This window comes from Euprymna scolopes, chromosome 46 (assembly GCF_053919585.1).
Source record: "Euprymna scolopes isolate OS-2025 chromosome 46, ASM5391958v1, whole genome shotgun sequence".
Taxonomy (NCBI): Eukaryota; Metazoa; Mollusca; class Cephalopoda; order Sepiida; family Sepiolidae; genus Euprymna; species Euprymna scolopes.
The window spans coordinates 208,709,870-208,730,764 of NC_136527.1; the positions used below are offsets into that span (position 1 = coordinate 208,709,870).

Genomic DNA, 20,895 nt, shown 5'->3' on the forward strand with positions numbered 1-20,895 from the left:
CTTGATAGTGTACTTTGTATTCAAGTATATTTCTTTCTTGATAGTTTACTTTGCATGCAAGTATATTTCTTTCTTGATAGTTTACTTTGTATTCAAGTATATTTCTTTCTTGATAGTTTACTTTGTATTCAAGTATATTTCTTTCTTGATAGTTTACTTTGTATTCAAGTATATTTCTTTCTTGATAGTTTACTTTGTATTCAAGTATATTTCTTTCTTGATAGTTTACTTTGTATTCAAGTATATTTCTTTCTTGATAGTATACTTTGTATTCAAGTATATTTCTTTCTTGATAGTATACTTTGTATTCAAGTATATTTCTTTCTTGATAGTATACTTTGTATTCAAGTATATTTCTTTCTTGATAGTATACTTTGTATTCAAGTATATTTCTTTCTTGATAGTATACTTTGTATTCAAGTATATTTCTTTCTTGATAGTTTACTTTGTATTCAAGTATATTTCTTTCTTGATAGTTTACTTTGTATTCAAGTATATTTCTTTCTTGATAGTTTACTTTGTATTTAAAACATTCCAAGATATTAAGAGTCCTTCTGTTCTTGTGTTTGTATTTATGGCAGCTTTGCTCTCTTAAATCGTCTTACTTCTTCCAGTACTCGTCATTAACATCAGGGAGTACGGCTGGCGCTTCACTCGTTATTATTGGTGGAAAAAGAACAGAGGTTATTTGGGTGTTTTGTGTTTTTGCTTGTAGAAGGGTCATCCAATGTTGCCTTGAAATATGCCTCGCTGGATGCTAATATTTGAAGACTGTATTGTCCCTTCCATGTGGTCTAGGGCAATAGATGTTTGCAATATTATTTGTTTTGTAAGGCAAGATCTTTTGTTCTCATGGACATTATACAATTCCAGACATTTCTTTAGCGTGAGTGCTCATATGTCTTACTAAATTTGATTTTTCCGAAAAAGAATACCCACAGACTTTACAAGAATGTGGCTTTTCTCCAGTGTGAGTTCTCATATGTTTTACTAAATTTGATTTTTCAGAAAAAGAATGCCCACAAATTTCACAAGAATGTGGCTTTTCCCCAGTGTGAGTCCTGATATGTATCACTAAAGTTGATTTGTCAGAACAAGAATAACCACAAACTTCACAAGAATGTGGCTTTTCGCCAGTGTGAGTTCTCATATGTTTCACTAAACTTGATTTTTGAGAACAAGAATACCCACAAACCTTACAAGCATGTGGCTTTTCTCCAGTGTGAATTCTCAAATGTGTCACTAAATGTGATTTTTCAGAACAAGAATACCCACAAACTTCACAAGAATATGGCTTTTCCCCAGTGTGAGTTCTCATATGTTTCACTAACTTTGATTTTACAGTAAAAGAATATGCGCAAACTTCACACGAATATGGCTTGTCTCCTGTGTGACCTCTGATATGGATTACTAACGTTGATTTTTTGGAACAAGAAAAACCGCACACTTCACAAGTATGTGGCTTTTCACCAGTGTGAGTTCTCATATGTATCTTTATCTGGTATTTATTAGAACAAGTATACCCACACACTTCACAAGAATGTGGCTTTTCGCTTTTGGTAGTGTGCATTCTCACATGAATCAATAAATTTTATTCTTCAGAAAAAGCATGCATACACACTTCGCATGTATGTGGCTTTGCCCTAGTGGAGGTTCTCATATGTGTCACTACACTTTATTTTGAGAACAAGAATACCCACAAAATGTAGAAGAATGTGGTTTTTCGCCAGTATTAGTTCTCATATGTATCACTAATTTTGATTTTTAAGAACAAGAATACTTACAAACTTTACAAGAACGTGGCTTTTCCCCAGTGTTTTTTTCTCATATGAGTCACTATTTCTAGGACAAGAATACACAAGCACTTCACACGAATTATTTCTCGTAATGTGTGCTTTCATATGTATTATTTAGTTATATTTTTAGAACCAGAGAAGTAGAATATTCACATATGAGTTCTTAGATGTCCTGCTAATGATTATTTGTCAAAACAAGAATATCCACAAACTTCACAATAATATGGCTTTTCAATAAATATTTCGATTTATTTATCATTTGAAGCAAAACATTTTCTTACCATTTCATATATTCCAAATATTTGTTTCATTTTCATGCTTTATCCTCAAAATTCATTTTTTCCATAAACCAATAGAATATTTAAAGAATTTTCCTGTGTGTACAAATTAATTTGTCAATGTGAATTCTTATGTGTGTCACTAAATGTATTTTTTATAAAATCACAAAATAAAACATGATTTTTTATGATAATGTGTGCCATTAAATGTGATGTTTTTGTAATACAACCACACTTAATAAAATATGGCTTTTTATAAGAATGTGCCATTAAATGTGTTTTATAATAAAATCACATTTAAAAAAAATATGGCTTTTTATAATGTGTACCATTAAATGTGATTTTTTATAATAAAATCACACTTAATAAAATATGGGTTTTTATAATAATGTGTGCCCTTAAATGTGATCTTTTTATAATAAAATGACACTTAATAAAATCTGGTTTTCCTTAAGTTTGAATTTGATTTCTCATCAATTTGTTATTATATCTCTTATCATCTTTTGATTTATTTCGCAAAAACTAATACATTCAAGATGTGTTATTTTTTCATAACTATTTCATAACATTCGAAAGTAATGGTGTTCATAATGCTTCCCGCTGCTGTCTTCCAAATAAATAAGAATTGTTACAATTATTGTTGAAAAAATCATATTCCGTGAGGTTCAGTTGGAAAAATCTGCAAAAAATAAAATTAAAAAATATAATCATTATTTAAGTATTTGCATTCACGTATTTTTATTGTTTATTGTTGTCAATATCATTGCACTCATAATCTCTAAATAATATAATGTAAAGGTATTATTGGATTGCATTTATAAACAATTTTATGTAGAACACATAGTATTATTAGATTGCAATTATAAATAATTTAATGTACAACATAATAGTATTATTGGATTGCATTCAGATAATTAAATGTTAAACATCATGGTATTATTGGATTGCATTCATAAATAATTTTATGTGAAACATCATAGTATTATTGGATTGCATTCAAATAATTTAATGTGAAACATCATAGTATTATTGGATTGCATTCATAAATAATTCTATGTGAAACATCATAGTATTATTGGATTGTATTCATAAATAATTGAATATGAAACATCATAGTATTATTGGATTGCATTCATAAATAATTTAATGTGAAACATCATAGTATTATTGGATTGCATTCATAAATAATTTAATGTGAAACATTATAGTATTATTGGATTGCATTCAAATAATTTAATGTGAAACATCATAGTATTATTGGATTGCATTCATAAATAATTTAATGTGAAACATCATAGTATTATTGGATTGCATTCATAAATAATTTAATGTGAAACATTATAGTATTATTGGATTGCATTCAAATAATTTAATGTGAAACATCATAGTATTATTGGATTGCATTCATAAATAATTTAATGTGAAACATCATAGTATTATTGGATTGCATTCATAAATAATTTAATGTGAAACATTATAGTATTATTGGATTGCATTCAAATAATTTAATGTGAAACATCATAGTATTATTGGATTGCATTCATAAATAATTCTATGTGAAACATCATAGTATTATTGGATTGCATTCATAAATAATTTAATGTGAAACATCATAGTATTATTGGATTGCATTCATAAATAATTTAATGTGAAACATCATAGTATTATTGGATTGTATTCATAAATAATTTAATGTGAAACATCATAGTATTATTGGATTGCATTCAAATAATTTAATGTGAAACATCATAGTATTATTGGATTGTATTCATAAATATGAAACATCATAGTATTATTGGATTGTATTCATAATAATTGAATATGAAACATCATAGTATTATTGGATTGTATTCATAAATAATGGAATATGAAACATCATAGTATTATTGGATGTATTCATAAATAATTTAATGTGAAACATCATAGTATTATTGGATTGCATTCAAATAATTTAATGTGAAACATCATAGTATTATTGGATTGCATTCATAAATAATTGAATATGAAACATCATAGTATTATTGGATTGTATTCATAAATAATTGAATATGAAACATCATAGTATTATTGGATTGCATTCATAAATAATTTAATGTGAAACATCATAGTATTATTGGATTGCATTCAAATAATTTAATGTGAAACATCATAGTATTATTGGATTGCATTCATAAATAATTTAATGTGAAACATCATAGTATTATTGGATTGCATTCATAAATAATTTTATGTGAAACATCATAGTATTATTGGATTGCATTCAAATAATTTAATGTGAAACATCATAGTATTATTTGATTGTATTCATAAATAATTGAATATGAAACATCATAGTATTATTGGATTGTATTCATAAATAATTGAATATGAAACATCATAGTATTATTGGATTGTATTCATAAATAATTGAATATGAAACATCATAGTATTATTGGATTGTATTCATAAATAATTTAATGTGAAACATCATAGTATTATTGGATTACATTCATAAATAATTTAATATGAAACATCATAGTATTATTGGATTGTATTCATAAATAATTTAATGTTAAACATCATAGTATTATTAGATTGCATTCATAAATAATTTTATATGGAACATCATAGTACTATTGGATTGTATTCTTAAATAATTTAATGTTAAACATAATAGTAGTATTGGATTGCATTCATAAATAATTTTATGTGAAACATCATAGTATTATTGGATTGTATTCATAAATAATTTAATGTTAAACATCATAGTATTATTGGATTGTATTCATAAATAATTTAATATGAAACATCATAGGAGACGTGTAAAAATAGATTAATTTAACTTTATATGGAACGGCGTTAATTAGAATATTTGAGATTATATCTTGAGTTGTTATATGGTTTTTACGATAGTAAATATATATATATATGTATATATATATATATATATATATATATATATATATACATTCCAATGTTTTATATAGCTTTCATCATAGTAAGAAAATCACCATTTATATATGCATATAAATATACATGTATCTAAATGTTACACTGTTTTTATATGATTTTAATCATAGTAAGAAAACAAGAATTAACACACACACACACACACATATATATATATGTATGTCTATAAATATACATATATCTTAATGTTACAATGAGATTTAAAAAATCCATCAACATTTTATCGTTTGCAGGTGCATACATAAATTAAAAATTCCTACATTTTAGCATTTTCCAGCACATAAAATTCATCCATGAAAATCGCCAACATTTTTGTAATATGTGTTTGTTTATAATTTTAATTTAATACAAAATCCTACCGTCAAATTCTATACATTTTTAATAGTTTTTTAAATTTTTTTATATATTTGTAAAATTTATTTTTGCATGGAGGTCATCACTTATCAAGGCCTGGAAGCCGCTCGGGGATAAGGGTTATTGCGTTATAATGTGACAGTATCGTAGTAATCATTGGTATTGGAGATTTGATAAAGTGTATTAAGGGGGCGGTAATCAGGAATTTGTTTATGTTGGACTTGAAAACACCGAAGTTGTAGTCAAGTGGGAAACTGGCAGACGGAAGAGAGTTCCACAGGCGTGCAGTTCTAAGAAAGAAACTTTGTTCATGGAATCTACGTTTGGATTTAGGCACAGATAAAGAGTGAGGAAAATAACTGACAGTGGTTTCAGTTAGACGGGTGTTTATCATGAAAGATTAACGAGGGGGACGAGGGATTGGAGCTTGGACGAGCAATTGCCATGCAAATAACTATAAAACAAAGAGAGGCTCGCAACGTATCTTCTGTGGAAGAGAGGTTGCAGAGAAGAAAAAAAGGGCATCCCCACTAAGCCATGAAGTCTATTTTGTACTCTATCAATGCAGGATAGGTTGTTTTTAGCAGCTCATGCCCGGATATGGCAGCAGTACTCCATCCTTGGACGTACTTGGCTTTTGTACAGGAAGAGAATTGCATCAGTAGTGAGATATCTTCTGGGGCGGTAGAAGGATCCCACCATTTTCCCAGCGACCTTGGCAACAGACGTTATATACGTGTTCCATTGCAGATCAGGAGTAAAGGTCAAACCCAGAAGCTTGTCAAAACATGGAGCCTCCTCAAGACGAGAGCCGTCAATTTCAATTGATGCCAGATGGGGATAAGAGCGTTGATGATGTAAATATAGGAGCTTGGTTTTAGATGCATTAAAAGTAACCAGCCACCTTTTCCCCCACTGTACCACATGCTCAAGATCAGAGGAGAGAGAATCAGAGAGAACTTTGTCATTTACTGCCTTTGATATGTTGCCATAGATGGTCGTGTCATTAGCATAGATGTCAACGAATGATTTAAGTATGTGTTTTGGGAGATCATTGATGTAGATCAGGAAGAGAGTTGCGCCCAGGATGAACCCCTGTGGACTTCAGCATTAATACCGTGGGCTCTGATTTCTGCCCATAAACCACTACTCTCATGAGCCCTTCAGAGAGAAATGATTTAATGATTGAGCACACATTCCAACTTATACCGTAGCTGGAAATCTTTATGGCATGCCTTATCGAAGGCCTTTTTATGTCAAGAGCAATTGCCCTAGAAAGGAAGACTTTGTCGAGAGATTCATTAATCTTATTGGTCTGTACTGAAAGGGAGACGAATTATCACCCGCATTTTTAAATACAGGGCATACTGATGAGGTTTTCCAGGGTGTTGAAAAATACTTCTCCTTAAGCCAACGCTTAAACAGTTTTGTATGTATGGGGCAAGTTCTGGTTTAAGCTTTTTCAACACTATAATTGCAATGCCGTCTGGGTCAGTTGCTTTACTGGAATAAAGGTTCTTGATTAGCTTTGCGATCTCACGCACAGATATTTGTATGTTGCATAGCGTGTTGTCTGTTATAGGAGGAAAATACCCCCGTATTTTCCTCCTATAACAGACAACACGATGTTGATGGCCTTGGTCTCAAATGGTAGAATTAGCTGCAAAGTTCTTGGCAAATAGTTTGGCCATGTCTGATGATGACAAAATTGTAAATCGTATAATTCTAACTAAGGTTTATTTGAGGAAATATATCTGTTCACCGTATAATTACTCTGAATATTAAAATCATAAAAACAAACTTTTAACTTTGGTTTTTATTTTTCTTCCTATGAACTTCTTAACTTCACAATCCTCTTATTGCAAACTAATGTTTTTTTGAGGAAAAAGTCCGTTTCCCTCCTTTCATATAACTTAACATTAAATTATTTGTAACCGCTTATAAGCATTTGTGTTAATTTTTACTAATATTATTAATAAGATTAGGAATGTGTTAATTACTATAAATATGAATCTTGCTCTCCTGCCTGCTGGAAAACTGCTTCTGTGTACCAGTTTTTAAGAATTCTGGCGAAAGACCCGACCCATTATATTACCGCCCCATTAGCCTCCTCCCACTTTTTGCCAAAATATTTGAGTCCATAACCAGGCTCTGATCGATTACCTTACATATACTCAACTTCTGACCGACTAATAATATGTACTTAGGCAGGCTCGTTCCACAGCAGACATCCTAACTGTAATCTCTGAACGTATATACCATTCACTGGACAAAGCAAGGGAAGGCAGAGCGGTAGCTCTAGATATATCTAAGGCTTTTGACAGGGTGTGGCATGAAGGTCTTCTCAGGAAAATCAGATCATACGGTTCCACAGCAGACATCCTAACTGTAATCTCTGAACGTATATACCATTCACTGGACAAAGCAAGGGAAGGCAGAGCGGTAGCTCTAGATATATCTAAGGCTTTTGACAGGGTGTGGCATGAAGGTCTTCTCAGGAAAATCAGATCATACGGTATCACTAGAAAAATACTTAACATGATTAAATGCTTCTTGGATGAGAGAAAAATCCAGGTTGTCCTCGACGGTTGTACATCTAAACAATATGATATAAATGCAGGACTTCTATTATTCCTAATATTCATAAATGACCTCCCTGATAAAATTGTTTGTGAGATGGGTATATATGTTGATGACCCCACGTTCTATAAAAGAGACGACAGGAAAACAAATGAACACATATCTAAAGAAATGGAACAAACACTAGAAGATGACGTCCGATCTGTAGTAGAATGTGGACAAAAATGGATGGTCACATTCAACGCTGCCAAGACTAAACTTGTTTCCTCCAATAATTACAAGAATCCTCTACCACCAATAGCAATAGCCAAAGACTCCCTATGTGAAAGTACATATTTTAAACTCCTTGGCCTAACGTTCACAGGAAACATTGAAATATAGATCAAGAGATTTTTGCCACCCGATAATTGTCAATAACATATTTTGTCGAGATGCTAACAGAATAATAAATTGTTCATTTCCTTTGATAATGACAAGTGTCACATCTAAGGGCAGAATTCACGAAGCATTTTTTTTGGACGCAGTTTTCTTACTTACATGGTTATCGCGTATTACGCAATTTGGAAATTATCCAATGAGAGAAAACTGGTTATTTTCCATCGGGCGTTTTTGATTGATCGGGGAGGAGTTAGAATTATTCTTGGATTGTGGGAGGTGGACAATTTTTGTCATCAGTCAAATTATTCAATGAGAGAGAATCAGACGATTTGGTTATCGAGCACTCTGATTGGTCGGGAAGGAAATGGGAATTGCCGCCCCGCCCAGTGCTCTAATATATAAAGACCAAGAAAGTTAGAGCAAAACAGAAGAGAACAACAGAAGAGGAGAAAAGAGAGCGAGTCCGAGAGTCAAGCCACCTCACCTCTCCTCTCTCTCTCTCTCCCCCCTCGCCTATTGCCCGATAACTAAAAAGGGTTAAGTTAATAGACCTGTGAATTTCAGCAAGAGGAAGCCCCACTTTGAAGTTTAAATGCTTGCTTACAAATTCATACTCCAAACTGTACATATGTTTGTATATATTTCTTTTATGGTTTTCTTTTAATACATTCCATATAATCCAATCTCCGGAGTTTTTGTTTATTCAACATTCTTGATTTGCTGATGTGCTAATGTTTTAATTATTTTTTTTTTTTACTTGTGAAACTGCTTCCATCAGATGAAATCTCTAGACGATCACAGAAGATCCGGCCCTGTGGACATTGCAGCAAAGACGATTCCACCAACGCACTGAAGAAGGGCTTACTGGGTTACGCGACGTACTGGCTGGTGTCATAAGATACCACACCTTAGCCACCAGCCATCGAGCAGTTTTGTTTGAATAGTTTCACTTTATTTATACAAAAAAGACAAAATGATCCTTGAATCTCTACTAAAAAAAGTTTTCAGGTAATTGTATTTCGCATTGTATTGTGCATTCCATTTCGCTGCTGCAATATTTGAACTGGATTGTGATTCACAAACAAACTTCCCATGTTCTTTCGGTGTTACCAACTTGTTCACAAAGGTACCCCTTGGGGAGACCATTATCAGAGCACTGACCCATCCTTCTTTTCCTGAGAATTTTTTCCAGGAACTTATGGAACTAGCAACCAAGTTGGTTTGCTTCAGCCTTAATGACATAATGTATCAGCAGGTCGACGGGGTGGCTATAGGAAGTCATCTGGGTCCTATCTTAGTCAATATTTACTTAGGCTTTCAGGAATTCTTACTCTTCTCTAGACGTTTCCGTTATTGGCGTTACATGGATGACATTTTTGTCATTTTCAAATCTTCCAGTGATTTTTTTTCCTGAATTTAAATAGTCTCCACTTTGCACTCAAGTTCACTTTTTACCTTTTTTGGACGTCCTTGTAGGAAGGACAGAGAATCGGTTTAGTACAACTATATACACTCAAGTTTACTATGGAGTAAGAACAAAATGACTCTTTACCCTTTTTTGGATGTCCTTGTAGAAAGGACAGAGAATCAGTTTAGTACAACTATATACCGGAAACCGACATTTACAGACCCATATATAAGTTGGGATTCTTTTACCCCTATTAGGAGAAAAAATCATTTTGATCAAGACCTTGGTCCACCGTGCCCTCATAATTTGCTCAACTAGCAAACTTGATGAAGAATTGAAAAAATAATTGATATTCTTGCGAAAAATGTTTTCCTTGAGGGTATAATCTCTAAGAATATTTGCCAAGCTCTTGCTAAATTTAATACCAACTCTTTCTTTGGTCCCACAAAGAGTTCAGTTTATCTGAAACTCCCTTATATTGTTTCTATCAGTAAAGAGTTTGTCGATAAATTACTTCAGTTGTATCTCACTGTTTCTATGCGGTGCAGCCTCGTGTGGTGTTCGGCACTAAAACTGCCTTTCCAGCTTTTAAATAAGATACACTTCCCACACTACAAAAAAGTTCAGTTGTATATCAATTTAAATGTTAGTGTGATGCTAACTATGTGGGTCGTACGTTTCAACGGCTGGGAGTCAGATTGACACAGCATGTCACTGCATGTTTTCAAACGGCCCAGGCGTCTAGAGTAAATACCTGGTTGAACACATCCGGGCATTCACAGAACACATCCGGGCATTTATGGAGCACATCCGGGCGCTCACTTATTTATGAGTCATCACTTGTATGACAATAAAGCATGTGGTGAAGCGTATTTGGATGGCTGTGTTCGCATTGTACACAAGGCCTGTTCCAAACAGCATCTCAATATTTTGGAGGCTGTAACTGTACTAATGCGCAAACCATCACTCTGTAGGCAAAAGGAGTTGTCGCATAAATTAAAGCGATCAGAAAAAAAGAAAAAAAATTCCTACGTTGCGTCATTACTTCTTATTTCTACACTTATTTGCAGGCAAGTTAACTTTTTAAAAATTCCATCCCAAGTTCTAAAATATTGACGATATATCACGGGTTATTCATTCATTTAATTCACCCCGTGTGGGTTTATATATATATATATATATATATATATATATATATATATATATATATATATATATATATATATATATATTTTGGTTTCACCCCTCACTTCGCCTCCATTTTCAATTATGTGTAAATTGTTTTATTTTCATCGCTGCCGATGTAATCTCTTTACAAGTGTCGGACGAAAGGTACCTCGAGTTTTTTTTTTAATTTTAGTTGAATAGTCTTTTGACGATTTTTCGTGTCTATTTTTTCTCCCCCCATCTTCTTCCAAATTCTAATAATAACTCCACTTATCCTTTTTAAAACTTTAATAACATTTTGTACCACTAAAAACCTTTAAATATATATATATATATATACATATATATATATATATATATATATATATATATATATATAACTATTTTTGTCAGAACAGTCATATCAATTGGTTGAGAGTCCATGTACAGTTGACACCTCTCTCAACAGGTATATGTATCTTGGATCTCAAAAAGGAAAACCTCACATGTACCCTTGGCTTGGTTCACAATGCATTGTAAATTGCACTGTAGAGAACCTACTGTTGAATTTATAAATTATTTGTATAGATAATGTTTGTATAGATAATGTTTGTATAGATAATGTTTGTATAGATAATGTTTGTATAGATAATGTTTGTATAGATAATGTTAGTCACAATCGGTTGCTCCTTTTTTCGACAGATTTTTTTAATTATTGATACTTATCAGAGACATTTCAATACAAAATCGATCTTAGCATATTGATACGTTCATAAAGTAAATTAAAAAAAACATACACAACCATTTAGGAGTATATGGGGAACGGACTCACACAGACACACATAGACAAAGTATATTTTACATAATAGTAGAGAAATATAAAATTTTAAAGTAGGTTATAAAAAAGTATCCTCAAATAATGAATTACAAAAAATATATTTAAGATTTTAGAATGAGAAATTTCTTTTCTGTTTTATTTTCATGTAAAGCAACCACTCACTTAAGGACTGATCGTTAATAGTTTCCAGTTGTGTGAGTTATAATAAATATATTAATTATTAAAAAGTGCCATTCGATTAATTTTCTTTCTATTTCATATAGGACAGCCATCGATTTTTTTTTAAATTTCAATTTAAATTTTTTTTAGTGATTTCATTTTCTGTCCTTATTCAAATAACCCCCCATTATCAACATTAATCTTAGAATTAAGAAAGTCGGTTCTAACATGAGGAAGGATGTCCTTGCAGACAAATGTGTACTTTTACTTTGCAATTAAATAAACAAAAAGATCATTATAAAGTTTACACAATTTTTATTTATTATAAACAATAGTGAAACAAAACCAATATATTACAAATAAATGTTACCAAAAACTAAAAATTACTCTTCTACGTAACTGGATAAGTCTTTTTTGTTTTATACAGATTTTAAAGCGTTTATTTACTTTGAACACATTAGTAATTAGTTAACGTTAAAACATAAAAACACTTAAGGCAATTTTAATTTTTTGTCGATGATAAACTAGATTAAGTGCCATTATAAAGATTTAACAATATTTTTTTTACTACATCAGCTTTAATATGGCCTGTAAATGAGCACATATTTTAAATAAAGTTTGTACTAATTTAATATGGCCTGTAAATGAGCACATATTTTAAATAAAGTTTGTACTAATTTAATATGGCCTGTAAATGAGCACATATTGTAACTAAAGTTTGTACTAATTTAATATGGCCTGTAAATGAGCACATATTTTAAATAAAGTTTGTACTAATTTAATATGGCCTGTAAATGAGCACATATTGTAAATAAAGTTTATACTAATTTAATATGGCCTGTAAATGAGCACATATTGTAAATAAAGTTTGTACTAATTTAATATGGCCTGTAAATGAGCACATATTGTAAATAAAGTTTGTACTAATTTAATATGGCCTGTAAATGAGCACATATTTTAAATAAAGTTTGTACTAATTTAATATGGCCTGTAAATGAGCACATATTTTAAATAGAGTTTGTACTAATTTAATATGGCCTGTAAATGAGCACATATTTTAAATAAAGTTTGTACTAATTTAATATGGCCTGTAAATGAGCACATATTTTAAATAAAGTTTGTACTAATTTAATATGGTCTGTAAATGAGCACATATTGTAAATAAAGTTTGTACTAATTTAATATGGCCTGTAAATGAGCACATATTTTAAATAAAGTTTGTACTAATTTAATATGGCCTGTAAATGAGCACATATTGTAAATAAAGTTTGTACTAATTTAATATGGCCTGTAAATGAGCACATATTGTAAATAAAGTTTGTACTAATTTAATATGGCCTGTAAATGAGCACATATTTTAAATAAAGTTTGTACTAATTTAATATGGCCTGTAAATGAGCACATATTTTAAATAGAGTTTGTACTAATTTAATATGGCCTGTAAATGAGCACATATTTTAAATAAAGTTTGTACTAATTTAATATGGCCTGTAAATGAGCACATATTGTAAATAAAGTTTGTACTAATTTAATATGGCCTGTAAATGAGCACATATTGTAAATAAAGTTTGTACTAATTTAATATGGCCAATAAATGAGCACATAGTGTAAATAAAGTTTGTACTAATTTAATATGGCCTGTAAATGAGCACATATTGTAAATAAAGTTTGTACTAATTTAATATGGCCTGTAAATGAGCACATATTGTAAATAAAGTTTGTACTAATTTAATATGGCCTGTAAATGAGCACATATTTTAAATAAAGTTTGTACTAATTTAATATGGCCTGTAAATGAGCACATATTGTAAATAAAGTTTGTACTAATTTAATATGGCCTGTAAATGAGCACATATTGTAAATAGAGTTTGTACTAATTTAATATGGCCTGTAAATGAGCACATATTGTAAATAAAGTTTGTACTAATTTAATATGGCCTGTAAATGAGCACATATTGTAAATAAAGTTTGTACTAATTTAATATGGCCTGTAAATGAGCACATATTGTAAATAAAGTTTGTACTAATTTAATATGGCCTGTAAATGAGCACATATTGTAAATAAAGTTTGTACTAATTTAATATGGCCTGTAAATGAGCACATATTTTAAATAAAGTTTGTACTAATTTAATATGGTCTGTAAATGAGCATATATTGTAAATAAAGTTTGTACGAATTTAATATGGCCTGTAAATGAGCACATATTTTAAATAAAGTTTGTACTAATTTAATATGGTCTGTAAATGAGCACATATTGTAAATAAAGTTTGTACTAATTTAATATGGCCTGTAAATGAGCACATATTGTAAATAAAGTTTGTACTAATTTAATATGGCCTGTAAATGAGCACATATTTTAAATAAAGTTTGTACTAATTTAATATGGCCTGTAAATGAGCACATATTTTAAATAAAGTTTGTACTAATTTAATATGGCCTGTAAATGAGCACATATTTTAAATAGAGTTTGTACTAATTTAATATGGCCTGTAAATGAGCACATATTTTAAATAAAGTTTGTACTAATTTAATATGGCCTGTAAATGAGCACATATTTTAAATAAAGTTTGTACTAATTTAATATGGCCTGTAAATGAGCACATATTTTAAATAGAGTTTGTACTAATTTAATATGGCCTGTAAATGAGCACATATTTTAAATAAAGTTTGTACTAATTTAATATGGCCTGTAAATGAGCACATATTGTAAATAAAGTTTGTACTAATTTAATATGGCCTATAAATGAGCACATATTTTAAATAAAGTTTGTACTAATTTAATATGGCCTGTAAATGAGCACATATTTTAAATAAAGTTTGTACTAATTTAATATGGCCTGTAAATGAGCACATATTTTAAATAAAGTTTGTACTAATTTAATATGGCCTGTAAATGAGCACATATTTTAAATAGAGTTTGTACTAATTTAATATGGCCTGTAAATGAGCACATATTTTAAATAAAGTTTGTACTAATTTAATATGGCCTGTAAATGAGCACATATTTTAAATAAAGTTTGTACTAATTTAATATGGCCTGTAAATGAGCACATATTTTAAATAAAGTTTGTACTAATTTAATATGGCCTGTAAATGAGCACATATTTTAAATAAAGTTTGTACTAATTTAATATGGCCTGTAAATGAGCACATATTTTAAATAAAGTTTGTACTAATTTAATATGGCCTGTAAATGAGCACATATTTTAAATAGAGTTTGTACTAATTTAATATGGCCTGTAAATGAGCACATATTTTAAATAAAGTTTGTACTAATTTAATATGGCCTGTAAATGAGCACATATTTTAAATAGAGTTTGTACTAATTTAATATGGCCTGTAAATGAGCACATATTTTAAATAGAGTTTGTACTAATTTAATATGGCCTGTAAATGAGCACATATTTTAAATAAAGTTTGTACTAATTTAATATGGTCTGTAAATGAGCACATATTTTAAATAAAGTTTGTACTAATTTAATATGGCCTGTAAATGAGCACATATTTTAAATAAAGTTTGTACTAATTTAATATGGCCTGTAAATGAGCACATATTGTAAATAAAGTTTGTACTAATTTAATATGGCCTGTAAATGAGCACATATTTTAAATAGAGTTTGTACTAATTTAATATGGCCTGTAAATGAGCACATATTTTAAATAAAGTTTGTACTAATTTTATATGGCCTGTAAATGAGCACATATTTTAAATAGAGTTTGTACTAATTTAATATGGCCTGTAAATGAGCACATATTTTAAATAAAGTTTGTACTAATTTAATATGGCCTGTAAATGAGCACATATTTTAAATAAAGTTTGTACTAATTTAATATGGCCTGTAAATGAGCACATATTTTAAATAGAGTTTGTACTAATTTAATATGGCCTGTAAATGAGCACATATTTTAAATAAAGTTTGTACTAATTTAATATGGCCTGTAAATGAGCACATATTTTAAATAAAGTTTGTACTAATTTAATATGGCCTGTAAATGAGCACATATTGTAAATAAAGTTTGTACTAATTTAATATGGCCTGTAAATGAGCACATATTTTAAATAAAGTTTGTACTAATTTAATATGGCCTGTAAATGAGCACATATTTTAAATAGGGTTTGTACTAATTTAATATGGCCTGTAAATGAGCACATATTTTAAATAAAGTTTGTACTAATTTAATATGGCCTGTAAATGAGCACATATTTTAAATAAAGTTTGTACTAATTTAATATGGCCTGTAAATGAGCACATATTTTAAATAGAGTTTGTACTAATTTAATATGGCCTGTAAATGAGCACATATTGTAAATAAAGTTTGTCCTAATTTAATATGGCCTGTAAATGAGCACATATTGTAAATAAAGTTTGTACTAATTTAATATGGCCTGTAAATGAGCACATATTTTAAATAAAGTTTGTCCTAATTTAATATGGCCTGTAAATGAGCACATATTTTAAATAAAGTTTGTACTAATTTAATATGGCCTGTAAATGAGCACATATTTTAAATAAAGTTTGTACTAATTTAATATGGCCTGTAAATGAGCACATATTTTAAATAAAGTTTGTACTAATTTAATATGGCCTGTAAATGAGCACATATTTTAAATAAAGTTTGTACTAATTTAATATGGCCTGTAAATGAGCACATATTTTAAATAAAGTTTGTACTAATTTAATATGGCCTGTAAATGAGCACATATTTTAAATAGAGTTTGTACTAATTTAATATGACCTGTAAATGAGCACATATTTTAAATAAAGTTTGTACTAATTTAATATGGCCTGTAAATGAGCACATATTTTAAATAAAGTTTGTACTAATTTAATATGGCCTGTAAATGAGCACATATTTTAAATAAAGTTTGTACTAATTTAATATGGCCTGTAAATGAGCACATATTTTAAATAAAGTTTGTACTAATTTAATATTGCCTGTAAATTAGCACATATTTTAAATAAAGTTTGTACTAATTTAATATGGCCTGTAAATGAGCACATATTGTAAATAAAGTTTGTACTAATTTAATATGGCCTGTAAATGAGCACATATTGTAAATAAAGTTTGTACTAATTTAATATGGCCTGTAAATGAGCACATATTGTAAATAAAGTTTGTACTAATTTAATATGGCCTGTAAATGAGCACATATTGTAAATAAAGTTTGTACTAATTTAATATGGCCTGTAAATGAGCACATATTGTAAATAAAGTTTGTACTAATTTAATATGGCCTGTAAATGAGCACATATTGTAAATAAAGTTTGTACTAATTTAATATGGCCTGTAAATGAGCACATATTGTAAATAAAGTTTGTACTAATTTAATATGGCCTGTAAATGAGCACATATTGTAAATAAAGTTTGTACTAATTTAATATGGCCTGTAAATGAGCACATATTGTAAATAAAGTTTGTACTAATTTAATATGGCCTGTAAATGAGCACATATTGTAAATAAAGTTTGTACTAATTTAATATGGCCTGTAAATGAGCACATATTGTAAATAAAGTTTGTACTAATTTAATATGGCCTGTAAATGAGCACATATTGTAAATAAAGTTTGTACTAATTTAATATGGCCTGTAAATGAGCACATATTGTAAATAAAGTTTGTACTAATTTAATATGGCCTGTAAATGAGCACATATTGTAAATAAAGTTTGTTCTAATTTAATATGGCCTGTAAATGAGCACATATTGTAAATAAAGTTTGTACTAATTTAATATGGCCTGTAAATGAGCACATATTTTAAATAAAGTTTGTACTAATTTAATATGGCCTGTAAATGAGCACATATTTTAAATAAAGTTTGTACTAATTTAATATTGCCTGTAAATTAGCACATATTTTAAATAAAGTTTGTACTAATTTAATATGGCCTGTAAATGAGCACATATTGTAAATAAAGTTTGTACTAATTTAATATGGCCTGTAAATGAGCACATATTGTAAATAAAGTTTGTACTAATTTAATATGGCCTGTAAATGAGCACATATTGTAAATAAAGTTTGTACTAATTTAATATGGCCTGTAAATGAGCACATATGGTAAATAAAGTTTGTACTAATTTAATATGGCCTGTAAATGAGCACATATTGTAAATAAAGTTTGTACTAATTTAATATGGCCTGTAAATGAGCACATATTGTAAATAAAGTTTGTACTAATTTAATATGGCCTGTAAATGAGCACATATTGTAAATAAAGTTTGTACTAATTTAATATGGCCTGTAAATGAGCACATATTGTAAATAAAGTTTGTACTAATTTAATATGGCCTGTAAATGAGCACATATTGTAAATAAAGTTTGTACTAATTTAATATGGCCTGTAAATGAGCACATATTGTAAATAAAGTTTGTACTAATTTAATATGGCCTGTAAATGAGCACATATTGTAAATAAAGTTTGTACTAATTTAATATGGCCTGTAAATGAGCACATATTTTAAATAAAGTTTGTACTAATTTAATATGGCCTGTAAATGAGCACATATTTTAAATAAAGTTTGTACTAATTTAATATTGCCTGTAAATTAGCACATATTGTAAATAAAGTTTGTACTAATTTAATATGGCCTGTAAATGAGCACATATTTTAAATAAAGTTTGTACTAATTTAATATGGCCTGTAAATGAGCACATATTGTAAATAAAGTTTGTACTAATTTAATATGGCCTGTAAATGAGCACATATTGTAAATAAAGTTTGTACTAATTTAATATGGCCTGTAAATGAGCACATATTGTAAATAAAGTTTGTACTAATTTAATATGGCCTGTAAATGAGCACATATTGTAAATAAAGTTTGTACTAATTTAATATTGCCTGTAAATGAGCACATATTGTAAATAAAGTTTGTACTAATTTAATATGGCCTGTAAATGAGCACATATTGTAAATAAAGTTTGTACTAATTTAATATGGCCTGTAAATGAGCACATATTGTAAATAAAGTTTGTACTAATTTAATATGGCCTGTAAATGAGCACATATTGTAAATAAAGTTTGTACTAATTTAATATGGCCTGTAAATGAGCACATATTTTAAATAAAGTTTGTACTAATTTAATATGGCCTGTAAATGAGCACATATTTTAAATAAAGTTTGAACTAATTTTATATGGCCTGTAAATGAGCACATATTTTAAATAAAGTTTGTACTAATTTTATATGGCCTGTAAATGAGCACATATTTTAAATAAAGTTTGTACTAATTTAATATGGCCTGTAAATGAGCACATATTGTAAATAAAGTTTGTACTAATTTAATATGGCCTGTAAATGAGCACATATTGTAAATAAAGTTTGTACTAATTTAATATGGCCTGTAAATGAGCACATATTGTAAATAAAGTTTGTACTAATTTAATATGGCCTGTAAATGAGCACATATTGTAAATAAAGTTTGTACTAATTTAATATGGCCTGTAAATGAGCACATATTTTAAATAAAGTTTGTACTAATTTAATATGGCCTGTAAATGAGCACATATTTTAAATAAAGTTTGTACTAATTTTATATGGCCTGTAAATGAGCACATATTTTAAATAAAGTTTGTACTAATTTAATATGGTCTGTAAATGAGCACATATTTTAAATAAAGTTTGTACTAATTTAATATGGCCTGTAAATGAGCACATATTGTAAATAAAGTTTGTACTAATTTAATATGGCCTGTAAATGAGCACATATTGTAAATAAAGTTTGTACTAATTTAATATGGTCTGTAAATGAGCACATATTGTAAATAAAGTTTGTACTAATTTAATATGGCCTGTAAATGAGCACATATTGTAAATAAAGTTTGTACTAATTTAATATGGCCTGTAAATGAGCACATATTGTAAATAAAGTTTGTACTAATTTAATATGGCCTGTAAATGAGCACATATTTTAAATAAAGTTTGTACTAATTTAATATGGCCTGTAAATGAGCACATATTTTAAATAAAGTTTGTACTAATTTAATATGGCCTGTAAATGAGCACATATTGTAAATAAAGTTTGTACTAATTTAATATGGCCTGTAAATGAGCACATATTGTAAATAAAGTTTGTACTAATTTAATATGGCCTGTAAATGAGCACATATTGTAAATAAAGTTTGTACTAATTTAATATGGCCTGTAAATGAGCACATATTTTAAATAAAGTTTGTACTAATTTAATATGGCCTGTAAATGAGCACATATTGTAAATAAAGTTTGTACTAATTTAATATGGCCTGTAAATGAGCACATATTGTAAATAAAGTTTGTACTAATTTAATATGGCCTGTAAATGAGCACATATTGTAAATAAAGTTTGTACTAATTTAATATGACCTGTAAATGAGCACATATTGTAAATAAAGTTTGTACTAATTTAATATGGCCTGTAAATGAGCACATATTGTAAATAAAGTTTGTACTAATTTAATATGGCCTGTAAATGAGCACATATTTTAAATAGAGTTTGTACTAATTTAATATGGCCTGTAAATGAGCACATATTGTAAATAAAGTTTGTACTAATTTAATATGGCCTGTAAATGAGCACATATTGTAAATAAAGTTTGTACTAATTTAATATGGCCTGTAAATGAGCACATATTTTAAATAAAGTTTGTACTAATTTAATATGGCCTGTAAATGAGCACATATTGTAAATAAAGTTTGTACTAATTTAATATGGCCTGTAAATGAGCACATATTGTAAATAAAGTTTGTACTAATTTAATATGGCCTGTAAATGAGCACATATTGTAAATAAAGTTTGTACTAATTTAATATGGCCTGTAAATGAGCACATATTGTAAATAAAGTTTGTACTAATTTAATATGGCCTGTAAATGAGCACATATTGTAAATAAAGTTTGTACTAATTTAATATGGCCTGTAAATGAGCACATATTGTAAATAAAGTTTGTACTAATTTAATATGGCCTGTAAATGAGCACATATTGTAAATAAAGTTTGTACTAATTTAATATGGCCTGTAAATGAGCACATATTTT

At 28.9% G+C, this 20,895-nt stretch overlaps 1 protein-coding gene across 1 annotated transcript in view; it reads right to left on the reverse strand.

The window, feature by feature from the left end:
- Window positions 1-323: 323 nt before the first annotated feature.
- Window positions 324-20,895, reverse strand: part of LOC145270346 (uncharacterized) — a 74,602-nt gene continuing 54,030 nt past the window's right edge. Inside the window, exon 2 of the mRNA XM_080125995.1 lies at window positions 324-1,589. Coding sequence (XP_079982121.1) covers window positions 860-1,589 — 730 coding nt within the window. The 3' untranslated portion in view covers window positions 324-859. The remainder of the gene's footprint in view (window positions 1,590-20,895) is intronic.